The sequence below is a fragment of the Peromyscus californicus genome, unplaced genomic scaffold (assembly GCF_007827085.1).
Source record: "Peromyscus californicus insignis strain IS unplaced genomic scaffold, ASM782708v3 Scaffold_22__1_contigs__length_63687245, whole genome shotgun sequence".
Classification (NCBI taxonomy): domain Eukaryota; kingdom Metazoa; phylum Chordata; class Mammalia; order Rodentia; family Cricetidae; genus Peromyscus; species Peromyscus californicus.
Genome location: NW_026294525.1, coordinates 37,687,342 through 37,707,850, shown reverse-complemented (window position 1 = coordinate 37,707,850; position 20,509 = coordinate 37,687,342). Strand labels below are relative to the sequence as shown.

Here is a 20,509-nt window from a genome sequence, read left to right as displayed (position 1 = left end):
AAGCTACATTTCAAGCAAGTTTTGATGAGCTAATACATAGAAGAGGACCAGCCAGGCCATCCACAGCCAGTGTTTTTGAGAAAGAGGTCAGGTCTTTACAGAGACCGCTCCCTATAAAGAGATGCTTGCTCCACATAGAGCCAGTTCACTGCGCATTAAACCTCGAACAGTAATTTGATCAGAATTTTTATTTTATTTTATTAGAGGCATTATCAGACCCACCTTCACAAAGAACCATCTATTCTTTTGCCAGTAAAGTGGCTTAAAATCTGATAGAAAATAATCGTGTTCTCATTGAAAACAATCCCCTTTTGGGGGGCTAACTTTGATTTGTCATTGTGTGTGTGCATCGTTTGTGTGTGTGCTTAGCCAAGCCCACAAAGAGATGAGATGTGAACTCACCTCCGCTTTTCCCCAGCTGTCTTGTCTCTTAGGCATTTACAAGAGAAAAATCTTAGAAGCCGACTCCTTGGTGCTCAATAGCGTATGGCATGCTTGAAAGTGGCATGTGTCATGGATCTTCCCATGCTTTGTTCTGAGGTCATTAGATATTATAACAGGATGTTTTAGCTGTTCTGTTTCTACTTCTTTGTGTTAGGTGTTGACGTATATTATTTCAGCTAATCCTAATAAAAGGGCCTGTTGGTAGCCAAGGAAGTGCAGTTACCACATTTAATGCTCAAGAAGACATTCATTAGTTCCCTGAGCTCTGGGCTCCATAAACATCAAAACCAAGGGGACACCTTCATTTCTTTCTTTTTTTTTTAATTGAAAATTAAAATTTATAATTCTAATTTTAAATTTTTAAAAATTGAACATAGATTCTTCTCTCATATAATACATCCCAGCCACAATTTCCCCTCCCTCCACTCCTCCCAGCCCTCCTCCCCTAGTTTTAGTTAGGGTTTCTATTGCTGTGAATGGACACCATGACCACAGCAACTCTTTCAAAGGAAAGCATTTAATTGGGGTGTCTTGCTTCCAGTTCAGAGGTTCAGTCCATTATCACCATGGTGGGACATGATGGGACATAGCCGTGTGCAGGCAGACATGGTGCTGGAGAGGTAGCTGCTATGTGTCGATATGCAGGCAACAGGAAGCAGACTGAGACACTGGGCAGTATCTTGAGCATAGGTGTTGTAGAATATTATCTTAAGATGTGTTACATTTGTTTGTGCTGTGGAACAGTTGTTTAAGGAAGCGAAGATGTATTGCATTCTTTTATGTTGCTTTTGCTTAACTCTGTGATAAGAGTCTCAAAGTGCTACCTCTTTTGAGATCTAAAATCTCTTAGTAATAGTACAAAATAGTCATTAGGAATAATCATTGTGTTTACTAATATAAGCAGTGGCTGATAACTTAGTGAACATATTTGGTATTTTCAGCTCCTTATTCCCAAGGCCATGGGAGCTGAAGTTTATCGTTGTTCACTGAATCCAGCCCCTGAAAATGTTTTCCAGGAGGTGCATGCTCTGCAATGAACTGATGTGCACCTTGCAGTCAGTTAGTCCTTGAGGAAGTCTGTGTTTCTACAGAGCATGAACTCTTTCAGAAGAAGGACCCTGGCCTTATGTACCTGGGCACTCTGTTTACATGTAAATATTTTTGACATTAGGTCTCTTACTATGTGTGTAAATGAAAAGAGTTACTCAAACCAGAGAGGTCTTACAAATCTTGATACTGCATGTAACCCAAAATAAAAGACATGTTTCATACCTGCTTGCCTGTTCATAGGTACAGCTGAAAACCACAAACACTTTTTTAAAATATACAATGCCCAAATGGGGCCTTATAGATGAATTACTGTATCTTGATTTAAAAACAGTACTCATCATTTCATAGCCTATAGAAAAATGTCTTTTTTCTTAGGCCTAGAACATATCCCATACTTCTCTGAGATTTTTTATTATTATTATTATTATTATTATTATTATTATTATTATTATTATTATTGTGGATGCAAAGTTGAGGAAAGATCCCTGGTTTCCACGGTAGAATATTTAAGTGGTTAGAAAAGGAAAATAACCCTTGAATAATTTTATGAGACTCTGTCTTCAAACAACTTCTTCTTTTTCTTCTCCCTCTCCTTCTTTCTCCTCCTCCACCTCTTTTTCCTCCTTCTTCTAAGTGAAAACAGGACTGAAGATAAGAGTCAGTGGTAAAGCCCTTGCCTAGCATGTACAAACCCTGGCTTCAATCCCCAGTTCCGCCGGAAGATGGGTGGAGGAAGATCCAGGCTTGGTGGCGCGTGCTTGTAAGCCCAGCCCTTGGAAGTCTGGGAGAGGATGATTGTAAGCTTGAAGCCAATCTGTGTGCTGTATAGCAAGAGTGGGTGGGATCATAAAGTATATTATAAATTAGAGAATTCCATATTAGAGTCCTACAGCATAACATTAGGATTGCATGTAGCAAGTCACTTCTTCAATGGGTTTCCTGTTTTCATTCACAGACTAAAAAAGAAAAAACAAGCCAAACAAAATGCAGAGATCACCTCAGCTACAGCCACAAGGATTCATTCCGGGAAAGAAGATGCTAATTCAGTCATTTCGGAACAAGACAAGTCCAACATTGCGGTGGAAGGGGAACATAACACTGATGAGAAAAAGAAGAGAAAAAACAACCAGTTAAAAGAAATCAGGCGCACGGAACTGAAGAGATACTACACTATTGGTGAGTATTTGTGAGACTCCTGGAATATGTTGTTTAAAAATCTGCCATAGACGGCGGCGCGTGGTGGTGTACAACTAAAATCCCAGTACTCAGGAGGTAGAGGCCAGAGGAACGGGAATCCAAAGCCAGCTTGGGTTACACGAGACCCTGTCTCAAAACGATAACAATAATAGCAACAACGAATTATAATAATTTTACAGTTAGGTGTATTCATCAGAAACTTGAGGCCAACCTGGTCTATATAGGGAGCTTAGGTCAGCCTGGGTAGATAAACCCAACTCGTATCTCAAAACAAAAAAAAAAGCCTCCCACCCTCAAAAAATCAAAATCTGTAATCATTTGCTAAAAACAGCACAATGACTTATGAATCATCATCATAATAATAGCACCAGCTTATAGAGCAACTGCTCCACGTCCCCAGCTCTTTTTATATATTGTATAATGTAAAAGGAGAGCTGTGAAATAATGTGCTCCACTCAGCTTTGCACTTGGGTTGTCTCGCAATGTGTCTACCACATATTGTATGCTGATAAACATTTTCCCTGTAGGAGAATAGGCTTTTGTTTCTTGTTTTTTGTTGGTGTGTGTGTGTGTGTGTGTGTGTGTGTGTGTGTGTGTGTGTGTGTGTAGATGTGCTTGTTAGTGCAGGCACGTAGGGGTCAGAGGTTGACTTGTGGACCTTCCTCTATTGCTCTCAACCTTATTTGTTGAGATGGGGGTCTCACTGATCCTGGAGCTCACCATTTCAACTGGCTGACCAACTAGCTCCGAGAATTCTTCTTCGCCTCGTAACCCTGGTTTTATAGGGAGACCATCACTGCATCCAGCCTTTCTCATGAGTGTTGGGAATCAAACTTCAGATCCTTAAGCTCGTGCAGCAGGCACTTTACCCACGGAGCCATTTCCCAGGCCCATTTCTTTTCCTTAATGGTTATAAATAGAATATAAGTAGAATATAAATGGAACGAATAGGTCAATCGTATTGATAGTAGTGACTACAATATTTTGCAGGAGACAAAGCCTAGCCCGTGTCAGCTAAAAACAACCACAAAACCCCCTCATTTAGAATGAGTCCACAAGGTTATGGAGTTTCTTAGAACAGTCACTGCTGAAAATACACTGGGAATGATGGCATGTCTAGCTGTACTTGGATCACCTGTCTCAGACCTACTGTTCTGTCACGTGCCAATCTGGAGTCTGTTGCAGTGGATGCAAAGAGACGGTGTCAAGTGTCAGAAATTAGGTATATGGGCTATGACATACTTAATATTGCTAGGCAAACAGAGAAGAGATGTAGCGCCCAGAGAGCATCCTGCAGTTCAAGCAGTGAGATGAGGTCTTGCAGACTTGCTCTGGAGGCCCTGAACTTGGTTCAGATTATGACAGAGTTGCAGAGGGGCACATCTGCTTTCTGTGTTTAACATAACATCCTAACCAGCCTAATGGTGTGTGATGGTTTGTGTCAGCTTAACAGGTTCCAGAATCACCTACAACACAAGCCTCCAGGCACATCTGGGATCGGGGAGGCATTATTGAGCTTATGGCCATATCCTCAAGGGATTCTTTGCATTAGGTTCATTGAGGTGGGAGGATCCGTCTTAAAAGTGGGCAGCGCCATTCCTTGAGCACAAGTTTTCCTTGCTCCCTTTTTGCTGGCTGAGGATGCAGTGTGACTAGCTGCTTCGAGCTTCTGCTGCCCTGCCGTCCCATCAGAACGGCCTGTCCATTGAACTGTGAGCCCCAGTAGGCCCTTCCTTCCTTCATTTGCTCTGCCAGGTGTGTTGTCACAGCACTGAGACCATCAGTGAGACCACACCCATCAAGGATATGCTGTGCGCACTGGGATGGTGGTTAGAGAGGCCTTGCTTATGTTGCTCCAACAGAGACTGATGAGGAGTCTGCCCTCAGCCATGAACATGGAGCTTTTAGCATGACAGAGGGCAAAGAGGGTTAAACACTGTGACCTACAGCTAAACTGGTGCCATTACTTTCAATCCACCAATGTGCTTATTGGTCCTGTGCATTCCACCCTGGTGAATGAGGTGCCTGACTAATTAAGAAGCTTGCACTTATAATTTAAAATGTCAGTGTACTCTCTTTCAAAAAGAAGAGAATTAAGGAAAGTTGCCTTTTGATTTGTGCGACTTCTTGCTTTGTTAAAATGGCTTTCTAATGTAGTGGGATCTGTTGAAAGTATATTGTTGAGTTTAAAATACTACTCTTTGTCTTTTCCTTGCTGACTTTTCCTGACCTCACAAAATCAGTTCAGTTACCTTGTCTTCTGAGCATCCTTCCTGGCTCTGTCCAGGCCAGGCCTGATCTCCACCTGCATTTATCCGTTCTCTGTTCACAGGCTGGGGTGATTTAGACCCTGTACTATTTCTACCATGACAGGTGCTCTTTGTGTGTGTGTGTGTGTGTGTGTGTGTGTGTGTGTGTGTGTATGTGTGACAGACACTCCTGTGTTCATGTGTGGAGGCCAGCCTCAGCATTCTTCCACAGTAACCATCTACTTTGTATTTTGTACAGGATCTCTCAATGGCCTGTAACTCATCTCGTAGGCTAGCCTGGCTATCAGTGAAGCCCCAAAGTTCCATCTCAGCCTCCCAGCACTGAGATTACATGGGCCATCCTATTAGACTTTGTTTTATATAGATACTGGAGATCAAGCTCAGGTCTTTATACATATAGGGCAAGCACATTAGTGAATCAGTTACTTCCCTGTCCTGAGAGATACTCTTTCCATGTGCATTCAGTAGCAGAACAAGTGTATAGATGAATAAATACTCTGGTTTTATTCGTTTCCATTTCCTGAGAATTTTAGAGGATATTGGTAACAGTATAGTCATTGGGTTGAAATTGCCACGTGGTTTTCCTTGGTAGCAATAAGTAAAGAGATGTCATCATGTCATCTCTTAACTGTGGCAGTGATGGCCACTGGCTTGGAGACTTGGGGCATTTCATCAGGAAAATCCAGTGCGGGGATCAAGCCTCTGGGTAGAAAACTAAATTTTAGGCTTCATTGGCTCTTACCACGTTTTACCATAGTTGACCTACACCAGCTCCAATTTGATTGGCCTCATAAAATCTGTTACCTTCTAGAGTCCCATCCCTGGATGTGGCTCTGTACCACCAGGGGGAGCCTCAGACCTTGAGTCAAAATTCATTCCTGTTCCAGGGCCCTGCTTCTTTCTGTGGTGCTACTCTGGTTGTGGAAGGAGGGTGAGGAGACTTGAAAGGTGAGGGTCTTGTCTGCCAAGATTTAGATTTGTAAAACTCGGAGTTCAGGGAACTCCATTATTTCATGGACGAGTTTTTGTATGGCTGTGTTTTTGAAGGGCTAAGTCGTTTCTCTCCAGGGGCCTGGTTAATTGCTCCTTACAGATGTGAGGTGAGTCTGTGTGTAGAGGAAGTGATCCAAGGAACAAACAGATGCAAAAGAAGAAGCTAGTGATGCTCAGTGTCAGCATGGGCTCAGAAATGCAGATGGAGAAGGTGTAAGTGAGAGTTGTCTTATCTGGGTACTGAAATTATAAGGGAGTTCATTTTCTGTTTCTTTTTCTCTCAAGACAGGGTCTCACTGTGTAGCTCTGGCTATCCTGGAATACACGGTATAGACCAGGCTGGCCTCAAACTCACAGATCCACCTGCCTCTGCCTCCTTATGCCACCACACCCTGCAGGAGTTTTCCCCCTCTATTTGTTGAACGTTGTGCATTGCAGAAGGATATTTTTAAAAACATAATGGTTTTGCTTTTCCAGATAGATTTATCTGTGACTCACCGAAGCCTTGGGCAATAAGTCATTACTATCTCCTGACACCTCGATAAGATGCCAGTAGAGAATGTTTTGGAGAGATTGAGTCACCAGAATTGCCTCATTGTAACAACATGGCCCTGATTCTGTAAATGTTCTATTTTGTTTTTGAGAAAAGGGTAGGAAAGGAAGTAATCACATTAAGACAGCTTGCATCAGATAACTCAAGATCCAACATCTATCACATTACCTAGAGTCAGTAAATATTGAAGGCTTCTAGACAGGTGAATTCAACCTTTCTCTGCTTGCACCTATATTTGCTAATATATAGAACTTCTTTCTTTTAACTTCTATTTAGATTGCTTAGGAAGTTGTGTAGGAGGCATGAAGAGATGTCTCTGAGGTTAAGATCACTTGCTGCTCTTATAGGGGACCCAGTTTCAGTTCCCAGTACCTTCATGGTGGCTCACAACTGTCTGTAACTTCAGTTCCAAAGGCTCCAATGCCCTCTTTTGGCCTCCTCAGTCACTGCATGCATGTGGTGCACAGACTTGTATGCAGACAAAAACACACACACACACACACACACACACACACACACACACACACACACACGTATGTATGTATGTATGTATACATGTATATATATATATATATATAAGTAATTAATATCGATAATATATAAGTATTATATATATATAATAAATAATTTTAAAAAAAAATTGTTTGGTGGTTCTGTGTCTTACTATACTTTAAAAATTAGCTATTACTGAGTTTTGAGAAAAACTGCCCCTCTACCCTTCTGCCCCTCTGCCCCTCTGCCCCTCTGCCCTCTGCCCTCTGCCCCCCGCCCCTGCCTTTGCCATGCTGGGATTAAAAGTATGTACAACCATGCCAAGCCAAGTTTTATACAATTCGTTGGAGCATTTCAAAATCTCCCAAAATTTCCTGAAGATCAAACCCTATTAAATTAGCAATAAAATATTGTGTTAAAAGAATACATTATTCATTAATCTTTAGTGTTAGAATACTGCACATCTTCCTTTCTAAATCATGTTGGTAGAATGGGAATGTTAGAAATGCAGAGATTCCAATGTAGGAAACATCTATGTAGGTGCAAGGGTGAGAAGAGATGGAGAGATTTTATAAGTCAGGAAAATAAGGCAACTTGGAATAAGGTGGATTATTAAAATATCGTCATATCTTATTATAAAGTGTTAATGCCAAGGATCCTAGATAGCAATGTAGAAACTTTTAAAAGAATTTTATTTGGGTGGCCATTATAATAAAAATAAAGGACATATGTAGGAGCATGGCGTTTTGAGATTACCAAAGGCACAGATTTGTTTAAGGAAGTTCTTTGCCGTGAATGTGGCTCTCCTCCTTCCCACACCCCTCCCTTTTCTTCTTCCCCTTTCTCTCTTTCTGTTCTACTTCCCTCTCCCCTCCTCCCTTCTACCCTTCCTTCCTTTTATTGTTGTCTTCTTTTCTCCTGAGATGATGGGCTTACTGTGTTGCCCAGGCTGGCCTCAATTTCGTGATCATTCTGCTGAGCCTCCTGGTGCAGGGTTGAACATGCACGGTGTAACCTCAGCTTCATGTAGTTTCCCATTAACAAGTCTATCCTGTCTCTGGTTATCACTTTCAATCACAGTTTCCCATCCTGCATTCAGAAGATTGGTAGGAAAAAGTTCAGAAACGGAAGTTCTCTGCTTTCACTTGCTGCAGATTTGTGTTTCTCATGAAAACATGAAAGTAACCCATAACTGGGTTCTTTCCCACAGTGACAACCTCAACGACTTTCCACACACTGATCACTTTTTCTGAGGGTTTTGTTTTTTTTCTCTTTAAAACCACATGGGTAAGTTTCATATCTGTCATTAGGTTTTTGTTGCAACTCACAGGTTTAGAATGTCAAGGTTATATATAATATTATTTTCATAAGTTCATTTTGAAGCATAAATAAGCCAGGCCATTAGTATATAATAATATATAGTCTTCTGTTCAAGAGTAGAGAGCTTTCCTGTACTTTAGATTTGAGAGGCCGAAAGGATACAGGATGAAAAACGATTTTCATGTGAAGAAACTGTATCCAGACGTTAAGGGGCTGGAGATGGCTCTCAGTGGTAGAGAACATGCTTGAAGATCCAAGATGCAGTCCAATTTCCAGTACAAGGAAATGACCTAGTTAATATTTTCCTAGAATACACAGGAATGTAGCTAAGGAGGAAAGAGGGAAGATGTCAGATGTCAGGGGACATAGAGGAAGGATCTGAGAATAAAACACATTCTTGGTGAAAAGACAAAAAGCGTGGGAACAGAAGCAGTAGTCCAAGCCCCGTGAGACAGGAAGTGTACAGTCAGGAGCAGAAGCACTTATCTGAGCAGAGAAATTGAAAGAGCTCTCCCTATGTAGGGCAGGATGAAGGAGAAAATGTAGGTTAACTGTAGGAGGGATTTATGGGTCTTGGATAAATGGCTTGGCAAATATTTTTAAGTAAAAGTATAAAATTTTGTTGCTAGTCCAGACATCGTAGTGCACGTCTTTAATCTAAGCACCGGGAAGGCAGAAGCAGGCAAGTCTCTGTGAGTTTAAGGCCAATTTGGTCTACATAGTAAATTTTAGGACAGCCAGAACTACACAGAGATGTGTTGTCTAAAAAGTAAAACAAACAAAAAAACAGTTGTTGTGAGGGGGCAAAGAAGAGAACAAGGTACTGATTTAGTAGTCTGTGCTGGAACAATGAACATCTTCAGTTGAGAGGCGAAAGTTGTTTTCCAAGTTCAAAGACAAGACAGCCTCAGATGCATCAAGTGTCCAGAAACATGTTGCTAGCATGTTTTTACATATATTTCCTGAAATAAATAACTGAGATGGAGAGAACATTTCATCTTAAATACATGGAAATGTTGGCTTTAAGAAAAGAAGTTGATTGGTGATGAACATCACAAGAAATAAACCTAAAAATATATATATAGTTATGAGCGTGAATATAAGATGCATTCTGGTTTCCGCAAAATCCTGATCTAGGCCCTCATTTTGATGCAGTAATTCACCAACTGTATAATTATGTAAATTATGAAGTTTATAAATGACTAAACCAATTGTATAATTCTCAGATGAACAAATACTGAGAACCAAGAACAGAGGAAAAACAGAGAGCGAGAATTTCCAGTGGGAGGAATGCCCATCTCGGGTGATTTCTGCCCTCTGGCCTGGTGGCATTTATAAGTACTTCACAGTCTGAAGGGCCCACGTGTTTCTCCATCCCCAGAAGTTCGCAGAGACCTGGAGAGAGAAGGTTATGTTGATCATGACTTTGATGCCTCCCCAGCCCCCAGCTTGGGCTTCAGTGTGACGGTGTTCTTGTTTCTTGTCCCATGCTCTACTTTCGGCATCAATACTGCTGTGAAATTTCTGTCCAGCCTGTCTGTAAAACTTACCTTACTTAAAAGAATTCAAAGCATCAGCACTGATAAGTCTTGTTCTAAAGTGAAATTGTTCCAAAGTTTGGAGCAGAGTTAAATTCGAATGTCAGTGTCTCTCTGTAAGTAACAGTGAAGCAAATGCCTCCTGTAAAACCGCCTGTGACTGTACTGGCTTTGCGTCAAGGAGAACATCCCTGTTCTCTGAAACCCTCCATGCCTTCACCAGCACAGCCTCCTGTAACCTGTGCTTGTCATTGTTGAAACGAAGAAATGCTGCTGCTGACGAGAAGCTGCACGTTCAAAACCCAGTTCTCCCACATCTGATCTTGACTCCAGAGCCATCAGTGTGACGCAAGTCTCACTCCCTGAATGTGTGTTATGGACAGTGGAAAATCGCACAGCATGGGAAATACCCATGTGTTGGACAACAGCGGGTTAGTGGTCGTTTCAGCTTGAAGAATCAAGTTGTCATCAAGTGAGGCAGAAAAGGCAATAGGAAAACACTCAGTCTCAGAGACTGGGTGCCTTATAAAGAGCAGAACTGTCATAGTCTCTAGGCTGGAAAATCTTTTGAGAACAAGGTTCTGGTAAATTCTGAGCTTAGTGGGGACTGTTTCCTCCACCAGGTATATGGGGGAAGCCAGGGCAGGGGTCTCTCTTGGACTAATTCATGATGCTGTGTCTAGGTGATCTGGCCACGTGCTAGTTTCCATCTCCAAATACCATGATCTTGGGGGTAAGAATTTCAACACAGGAATTCTGAGGGACATAAAGATCAGAATCACAGAACAGATTGCTGGTGGAGAGTCTTTGTAGCAGACAGTTTGGCTGTATTTACTAAAAGCCTTGCTTTTTTTTGTATATGCTTTGACCCAACAGTTCTTTCTGCTATGTCATGAGCATATTAAAAGATTTCACTGTAGTGACTTTCATTGTACTTTAAAAAAAAATAGCATGAAAAAATAATTAACATGACATGAAATGTATTACTAGGTACCGTTTTTAAATGATGGGGTCATAGAATTAATTAAATGGAAACTTCCCAAAACCATGTAGTGAGAAACAGTTCTAAAATGTGGTTCTATTTTCATTAAAAAAAATCACCTATAAAAAAATCAGATGAAGAAAAGCTGTAAGTAGAGTCACTAGAAGATGAACATTGGCTGTCTCTAAATGGGGGCCAGATGAATGAATTGTATTTCTGTTATTTTGTTCAAATGAGTGCTATGGTTGGGATTTGTGTCCCTCCAGATTCATAGGTTAAAATGTGCGTTGCCTTGGGCCAGGAAGATGGCTAAGAGGATAAAAGGTTTGCTGCCAAGATTGATGACCTGAGCTGAACCCCTTGGACCCACATGGTGAAAGGAACCTACTCTCCAAGGTTGTCCTCTGACCTCCAAGTGTGCACCATGGCCCAAAAGTATTTACACACACACACACACACACACACACACACACACACACACACACACACACACACACAGAGACAGACAGACAGACAGACAGAGACAGACAGACAGAGACAGACAGACAAAGAGACAGAGAGTAAATAAATACATGTAATTTTTTTTAAAGTATAAAAATGTAAGTGCACATGCCCAGGGCAGTCAGATTGGCTGGTATGGTCTTTTGGGAAATCCATAGAGCTTGATGGTAGCACTCTTGTGATTGCAATTAAGGCCTCTAATAAAGGAGGCCTTATTGCCCCGTCCTGCCACGTGAGGACACAGTGAGCATGCACATTCTGTGCAGTGGGTGAGGGCATTTGCCAGGCCTTTGATCTGGAATTCCCAGTTCTTAGAATGGTGGAAACTTTAGCTCTGTTGTTTATTTGCTACCAGTACACAGATTCGGTATAATTTTGATTCACGTGTGACTGACTTTTTATATTTCCTATATTTTCTTTTAGAATTTAATTTATCCAATTAGACCCATGACCCATTTACATAAAATGGGGAAACAGATTTTTTTTTAAGAACTTTTGAAAGGTGGAAAAGGGCAGGAAGGAGAGAAGAAACAAGCTTTAGGAAGGAAGGAAGGCTGGAAAGATTGTCTTTTGGATGAGTGAATGAATGCTATGGGCTGGATGCTTTCTTTCCCCATTGACTTCATGATTTCCCATGATGTACAACAGGAAGCAGCAGCCTGTTTTACCAAGTTAAGAAATGAGATGCTAAGGAATTCACCAATGTACATGTGGGCTAACATGTGACAGAAACTAACGTGCTGCCCTCTGACACCAAAGCCAGAGTGATGATTCAGGCATAGCTCTCTTCCCTGCAAGTCAGCTCTGGAGCAAAACCAAGCCAACACAAACAGAGCTCTAGAGTCTTTGACACTTCCCCCAGAACATTCTTGTTTCTTAGTATAGAAAAAAAGGGACTGCAGGTGAACTTTCCTCCCCAGGCTGTAATTTTAATGATGGTAAATTTGACACTTAACCTACTTAAATGAATTCACTAGTATTAGGACACTAGGATTATTAGTCATCTGTGTAGGCATGCCCAAAACAGCCATTGGGTTTATGGCTGATATAAATCAGATGCTGACCAATACAACTGTCCTGACATAGTTTAGGGACTGTCACACGGGTTATTGCATTCATTTCTCAGAAGGACTGTCATGCAGGACTTTGTGTAGTAGAAGAGTCCTTAAGACAGAGCTTCTAGGGCAGCTAGCTAGCTAGCTTCTAGCTAGCTTCCAAGGGCAGCTTCTCTGCCCTTGGGACACCTCTAGATTTCCATCCAGTATGATTCAACTTTAGTTAAACACTAACGACATTAAGTGATATCACTGCTGACCAATCATAATAGTATACGGGGTGTGCCGTACTTCAGAGAAAGAGGAAGTAGCATGTACTCCATGATCTTCTTTATGTCAGAGGGTAAAATACAGAGTGTAGTCCTTCCTGACACGTGTGTTCATTTCTTTTCAAAGTTGTAACAGTTCATCATTTAGTTTTTTCAGTTGCTCATCTCTCAGTAACTCTAACTAGCAGCATTGGCATATTAAGTGAAGCGATGTGAGCATCCTACCAGTTCCTTTTTTTGAAGAAATCCAAATCCTATATTTTATTCAAAGTCACTTATAGAGTCTTATTGTGTTTCTTAGGCTGATCTCAAACTCATGAACTCAGCTGATCCTCCTGCCTCAGCCTTCTTTCTGAGTTGTTGAGACTGAAGGCATGTGTCACTACATCTGGCTTTATTATAAAATCCTGAGTCCATCTGTACGAATGTCAGTGGTCTAACCTTTTCTGTTTACCCAGCCGCCTTTAGTTATCTTTAATCCCTTATTTCTCTCACTCTAGATTGCTTTTCCAGAATTACCTTGTCTAATCTTAATTGACATCCCTATTTGACATATTTATTCAAATTTGCATGGGGATTAAAAAACAGAATTAGACCCATTTGTTGTCTATTTAATGCCCAAACTAAACCTGCCCGCCACGAGGAAGTTAAATGGTATCTGTAAGGAAATCCAGCTTTTCTCACTGTTTTTTAATGGTGTTTTTACTCTCCACTAAATGTCCAGCTTTTTGTTATAGGCTGCCATGTTTTAATTGCTGTAGCTTTACAAAACAGCAGTCTGTATGATTCTGTGATTATTTCTCTGAAATATATTTAAAATATAAATACATACATTTAAATATCATTTGATTGTTTTATATGTTTCTGCTTTTAGATAAAGCTAATTATAAATTCAGTGTTTCTCCTCTAAAATAACTTTATTTTTCAGTTAAGCAGCATTTAATCTAAATTTTAATTGGAAAAGGAAGTGACATAGTTATAAAGATGAGATTCCCTTTGTGAGAGCATTGTATGCCTCTTCCTTTATCTAAACTTCCATGTATAGTCTTCACTGAAGTTTTAAATCTTTCTTAATATGTGTCTTATTATTATCATGATATATTTATTGCTAGGCATCTTATTGGTAGAAAATACCATGTTTGGGACTTCCCCAGTTCCATTTCTATTACATCTATTGAGTTTGAGGCCAGCCGGGTCTACAGAGCAAGTTCCAGGATAGCCAGGGCTACACAGAGAAGCCCTGTCTTGAAAGACCAAAAAAAATTACTTTGTTTGGACACTTTTCTAAGCAATTTTATAAATTTTCTTGTGATAATGTTGGTTCTTTAGGGAGAAAATTAACTAGCTAATAGCCTGTTTGTTGTTGTTGCTTTTTCCAACTTAAAACCCTATATTTCATTTAGATAAGAGACTCCAAGATAACTGCATATAAACTCTGTTGTAGAGATTCTTGTATTGATATTGGCTAGTGTTTTCTTTTTGTTTTGTCCTGCTCTGGTGCTGAGGATCAAACCCAGGGCCTTATACATCCTAAGCAAGTGTATTACCACTGAATTACATTACTGGTCCACTGATGTGTTTTTCATAATTGCTTTGGGTTTATGATATGAAGTCTTGTCTCAGTTTACAGGAGTCTACTTTAGGAGCGTTTAGTTTCCCAGCATAGTCCTGAGCACATCAGTGTTCCTGCATTATAGTGTTTCAAAGAGAAGTCCAGTGTGAACCACAGATCCCCTCTTTATCTGTGAGGTTTCCAAGCTGTCTCCGTGACCCCTACTGTTTCTGAATTTATCTCCATTCCAAAGGTAGCTTGTTTTCTTTATAAATGACTAGATTTGGCTTCATATAACACTATGTTGTTATTTAGTAGACTGGAAGAGTTCATGTCCAGAAGGCTTCGAGGCATCCTTTGAAAAGTGAAGGGCCAAGCCACACGCATGAACTAAAGTTCGGGGTGACTTTAAGTAATTAGCCAACCACTGTACATCTGTAAGTGCATTCTGTGACACTACTCTTGCGGAGACATGACCAAACATCAGATGCTCATCTTAGATAGGGAACTAGTGACTGCCTAAAGTAAAAATACCACCCATGTCCAACTTGATGAACAAATGTGTTGATTGGAGTTACTTAAGGGAATATGTATAGGAGGTTACTTAAGGATCAGGAATGGCTCAGAGGCACCTACATCATCTGAAGGCCACCTCAGCATGCCTGACAATTCAAGAAAGGTCTCTGCTCAACAGGTCAGAGAGTCTCCTTAGTGGTCCTTGCTGCTTATATAACTTTGGGGGAGGTTAAGGCATTTCATTCTATCATTAGTTTTTTAGCAATTGTAATGTTTTTTGCTATTATTGTGTTATTTTAAAAATGCAGTGGAACATACCAGATGCTCTGGGAGGTGAGAGGGGCATGTGTCCAAGTGATCAACAAGAGTTTTTTTTTTTCTTTTAAGTGATTTTTAATAATCTGTCATCCCAATACCACATGACCGCATTTCTGGAATGAAACCTTTTTGACGATGCCTTAGGAATTTTAGCACTCAACTATTTAAATGGCTGCATACATGTGCCATTTGCACCATGACTAACAATAACAGCAGCTGCACTTACTCTCTGCCCAGCTCCAAGATTCATACCGAATCCCATGCATCTTACTGTTTCCTCAGTGACATTATCAGACAGTTCTTTATGTTATAGATGACAGACTTAATATAGAACACTTTCAAGTAACTTGCTTTCTATCACGAAGCCAGTGAAACCCACTCATTTTTTTCTTTTTATTCCAAAGTGAAATTGTAGTCAGATGTTTGGTGACATAAATGAGATAGCACATGATCTGATTTTCTGTTTCATGACATCAAACTGTTAGAGCTGAATGCATCGGTTTCCAGTATTGGGACATAAAGCAGGGGTTCTTTGGACCATCTCGAGACACAGACAATGTTTCCTTTGTCTCTGCTTTCCTCTCGTTTGAATGCCATTGAAACCATCTTTCTTCTGTAGAGTGGGTGCTGAGGGCACTATTTCATCATCTGGACTTGTATCCGGATAATCTTATCTTTATTTATTTAAATGTTTTAGAACATTTTAGGCCTCACTTAGCCAAGGGTGGCCCTCAGACTCTCTGTGTAGCCAATGATGGCCTTGACTGTTTGATCCTCTTGCCTCAACCTCCCACTTTCTGGGATTACTATACATTGTTAGTGATTAAATCCAGGGTTTCTTGCAAGCTAGGCAAGCACTCTCCCAACTGAGCGACATTCCCATCCCAAATGTTACTTTGAAACAGGGTCTCATATAGCCCATTTTCACTTTATCTTGTAGATAAGGCTAGTAAAATGTTCAGTTGCTTTGTTCAGAATAATGTTTGAGGAATGCAGGGCTGGCTTCCTCTTCTATCCATAGATACATTTACGTATTGGCTTCAAATCCTTGAAATAAGGGAGAGTTAGAATTTGGGAGGTGTAAGGGGACTCTGAGGAGGCCTGCGGCTGGAAGTGGAGGTGCTAAGGTCACTGGGAGACAGATGCATTCTTGATCATCATAGGCCCTCCCTTCAGTGCTTGAGTTGGATCTCTGTCCTTTCCTGGAACTGTACCTGCCCTTTCCTACCCCTCTCCAGGGCCATAAAGTCTCTATTGTCTGTGGACTGTATGGTGCAGAGCCTGTCTTGATTTCATTCACTGAGATGCAGAGTTGGCCATCTTTACAGCTAACTCAAAGAAGTAAAGTGAAACCTTCCATTGTGCAACTAGGGCACAAAGATGCTTCTGATTCTTAAAATTGGCCAGTTACTTTCTGCTTTTTTTTTTTTTTAATTTGGCTAGCTGTAGAGGATTTTGTTTGGTTTGTGGCTTTGACAGGTGCCTGTGATTTTCCCAGTGTGATGTTACTGCAGTGAAAAGATTTACCCACAATCAGACATGTCCGGGAAGTTGATCTGTATCAGGAAATTCACTCTACCTTAGCTGCCAGATGTCATTGTGACAGCTCAAGACAGTCAAGTGACCGGGTCACTTTAAACTCCACCTCAAAGATTTCATATCCTTAGACTCCGGCAAGAAGGGTTATGCACCTGTGTATGTGGAGGCCAGAGTCCCATGTCAAATGTCTTATTTATTGAAAATTTGTAACCTAGGCTGGCTTGGAACTCATAATTCTCCTGCCTCCACCTCTTTAGCATAGCCCAATGGTGTGCACACACCACATAGTCTCTACCTTATTTTGTGAGACAGGTCTCACTAAACTTGGAGATCACCCTTTCCGCTAGACTAATTGGCCAGCAAGCTCGGCCTGTTTCTTCTGCCCCTACGATGTTGGGATCACAGATGCCACACTCCAGCTTTCTTCGTGGGAGATGTGACTCCGGTCCTTATGCCTGCAGAGAAGTACTTTACTAACTGAATCACTTCCCTTCTTGTTTACTGCTCCTGAGAACGGAGTTGGGAAAATGGAGTCTCAAAAGGAGGCAGACTAAAGTCTCATGCAATAGCCAACTTTATTCAGAGCATCAGACAATTTATACTCTGAGAGTTAAGAAGAGTCACCTGAGTAAAGTGTCCGGTCACAAAGACACACTGGATGTGGAAAAGATGTGTTTTCTGTAGAGGCACATGAATAACAACAGCTGAAGTAAACTCACTCCTATCCACTACACCAGGGAGGAGCATGAAAACACATTCCAAGAACAATTCTGCGTTTGGAAGAAACTGGGGTCACAAGACTCTCGTCTCGTTTTCTTGCAGTTTTCCGCAAACAGCCAGGACTCCCCTCACATGGCTCCATTCTTGGATCGTGTTCTGACACTCTGTCATTGTTTCAGTAGTGTTACATGTTGGACACTTCTGTCTGTGCCAGTGGAAGGGAAACTTGGTTTTTCATAAATTCAAGTGTACATATTAAACGTCTATGGAAAGGTTTCACTAGAACACATTTTCTTTTGTAGTCTTGCAGTCCAGTAACTGTCCACAAGTCAGTCAGCCTGCAATAGTGCTCCTCATTGTTTGGAATCTAGCAAAGGACAGAAGATAACAGTGATTTATGAAGCAAGTGAGAAAGACAGGATGCCGTGAAGAAAGTAGATGAGAGTTATTACAGGGGCTGCAGAGTGCTGCAGATGAGGCTCAGGGGAATGCTTGCCTAGCTTGCAGGAGGCCTGCATTTGATCCCCAGCACTGCATAAAACTGGGTGTGGTCCTGATGCTAGCACCCTGGAGGCAGAGGCAAGACAATCAGGAGTTCAGGGGCATCCTCAGGTGCATAGTAAGTTTGAGGCCAGCCTGGACTAGATGAGCTCCTATCTCAAAGAATGGGTGAATAAATTAACAAATAGCTTTCGTCATGATGAAAAAAGAGAACTGAGTCTCTGGAAGTTGTCCTATGACTACATGGGCACTACGGTACCTCCCCCGCAACACACACTTTTTTTTTTTTTTTTTTTTTTTTTAGAGAGAGTGAACAACGTATAGCCTTGAGCCAAAAAGAAACTTTGGAAGAATGTTTCTGGCAATGGTAGCCCGGGGGCCCATCTCCCATGTAAACAAGCAAAGGCCATAAATTTCAGTTTCTCTGACTCTTCAAGATGGCATTAAGAAAAAGAAAGAATGTTGTTAATATTTCATTGCTTACTTTCCCGGATCTAGGTGACCCCGTTTTTATGTGTGTTATGAGACTCTCAAAAATCCTGTGGTTAAATTGTTTGAACATAGGCTGTATAGAATGTTCTTGTCTGAGGTCATTAGTCCTGTTCTCTGAAGTTACCCCGATATGGCCACCTGAAGGTGATTGGAATGAACTTTCAGGGCACCTTCTTCATTCCCTCCTCTTGATTTTTTGTTTTAAATATTGCTTATAGGAAATATTGAAGAGCTAGGAGACTCCTGTATGATGTAACTATTTCCATGTTCTGCTACCTGCCTGTTCTTACCCAGCATCCCTATGTCTTTGCATAGATGATCCACATGTTGATCATTTCTGTGGAGTGTGTGTGCGTGCGCGCGCGTGCGTGTGCGTGTGTGTGTGTGTGTGTGTGTGTGTCCAGAATCTTAGATGTAGGTGGCTGAGTTACTCCCTTTTCTTATATTACAGCAAATTATGGTCAGAGACAGGATCCTTCATATTTATTTATAGCTTGTTTCTCCTCTGCCATTCCTCTCTCTATGCCACATCATTCTCATATATTCAGGGTAGTAGTGTTTAATTTTTTTATGTGCTCTTAAAAAAAATATGGGTGACTGTTTCAGACAGACATGAATGATACTGGTCTATCTACCCCATTCTATCCCTCTTGATGTGAATTTGTGGCCATGTACCTCTGGTTTGTTATTTTTAATTACTAGCTTGGAATCCCAGAGCACTGCCCTTTTCCTTACCTTCCAGCTCCCCCTGCCTCAGAGGACACAGGGATGAACATCCTCAAGCAGGTTTTTGTGGTAAATATAAAGTGCTTGCCTCCTGGGAGACCTTGTGCATCTGTGAGCTAAACCCGCAATTTAGATGCACAACCTGTGGGTGCTTGGAGCAGCAGTGACTGAATCAGCTTACATTTCTGGTAGCAGTTCATGTTTCTTCTGAGACCATCTGATCTCAGAATATCTATCCAGCTCCTCTGACTTGGCAGGTGTGTGTAAAGTGATATCTAGTTTGGATGTGCAGTTTTTTCTGCCCAGATAAAACTTGGAGTATCTCTTCTTGGTAGTTTACATTCTCTTGTTACTCCAATTGTTTATAGTCCATTGGAATATGTCTTCATGGTTTTTGATATTTAGATTAATACATTACAATGTATTTAACTATAACAATTAAGTGGGATCATATGAGACTGGCAGTGGTAGACTGTTTTGACCTATAATAACAGGAAAATAATCTGCGAAGGTATCCTGTTTGTTAGTTTGCCTGCCTAGCATGCATAAAGCCCTGGTTCGATCCTCAGCACTGCATAAACCAAGTGTCATGGGACACACCTGAAATCTAGTGTATGGGAGATGGAGGCGTGAAGATAAGGAGTTCAGTCATCCTTGGCTACGTGGAGAGTTCAGTTATAGCCTATGATACTTGAGAACCTGTCTCAAAGTAATAAAACAAGCCACCCCCCCCCCACAAAAAAACACACCATAATAGAATCTGCAGTCTACCCTAATCTATTGTTAGAATTATGGCTCTTTTGGCTTTTTAAAAATGTAAATAGTATTTTAAGAAATATGTGTTTACTATTTCTTTATTTTAGTTTATCTTCATAAATTCTTAAAAGAAAGAAAACTAAATCAGAGAATGAATATCTTACAGCTATTGCTACACAAATCACATCATTTTCTGAAAGGCTAAAGTCATTTGCATTATGTACCATTTATATGTTTATATAGTGATTATACTGATTTGGCTGCAACCTCATTAGCATTAAATAGTCTCATTTAAACTAATACTTTAATAACTGGAAACCTTACCATATTTTTCTTGTATTATTTTATTACAACAAGTATTAATAAGTTATTCTGGTGATCACAGATATACTGTACTTTGAGTGTGCTCCATTTCTGCCCATAGCCTATTTTCCTACTGGCATCATTTTTATATCAATTTGATATTGGGTTTTCATATAATGTAGATGTAGTTTGTCTTCAGTCTCTGAAAATGAAAGTATTCATCGACATATGATTTATTCTCCAGATGACAATCAAAGCAAAACTCATGATAAAAAAGAGAAGAAGATGGTGGTACAGAAGCCCCATGGTACCATGGAATACACTGTAAGTATGATGGGGTAGCCTGGATGACTGTTCTCACTGTGTGGTGCAAGCATACTATTTCTCCCTGACTCCCCTCTCCCCTTAACTATTTTCTGCTT

At 40.7% G+C, this 20,509-nt stretch overlaps 1 protein-coding gene across 4 annotated transcripts in view; it reads left to right on the top strand.

Annotated features, from left to right (window-relative positions):
• Ncoa7 (nuclear receptor coactivator 7) overlaps positions 1-20,509 on the top strand; it is a 149,448-nt gene that overhangs the window by 67,676 nt on the left and 61,263 nt on the right. For all 4 annotated transcript variants that reach the window (XM_052751286.1, XM_052751285.1, XM_052751288.1 and 1 more), the window contains exons 3-4: positions 2,450-2,670; positions 20,332-20,411. In XM_052751286.1, coding sequence (XP_052607246.1) covers positions 2,450-2,670; positions 20,332-20,411 — 301 coding nt within the window. The remainder of the gene's footprint in view (positions 1-2,449; positions 2,671-20,331; positions 20,412-20,509) is intronic.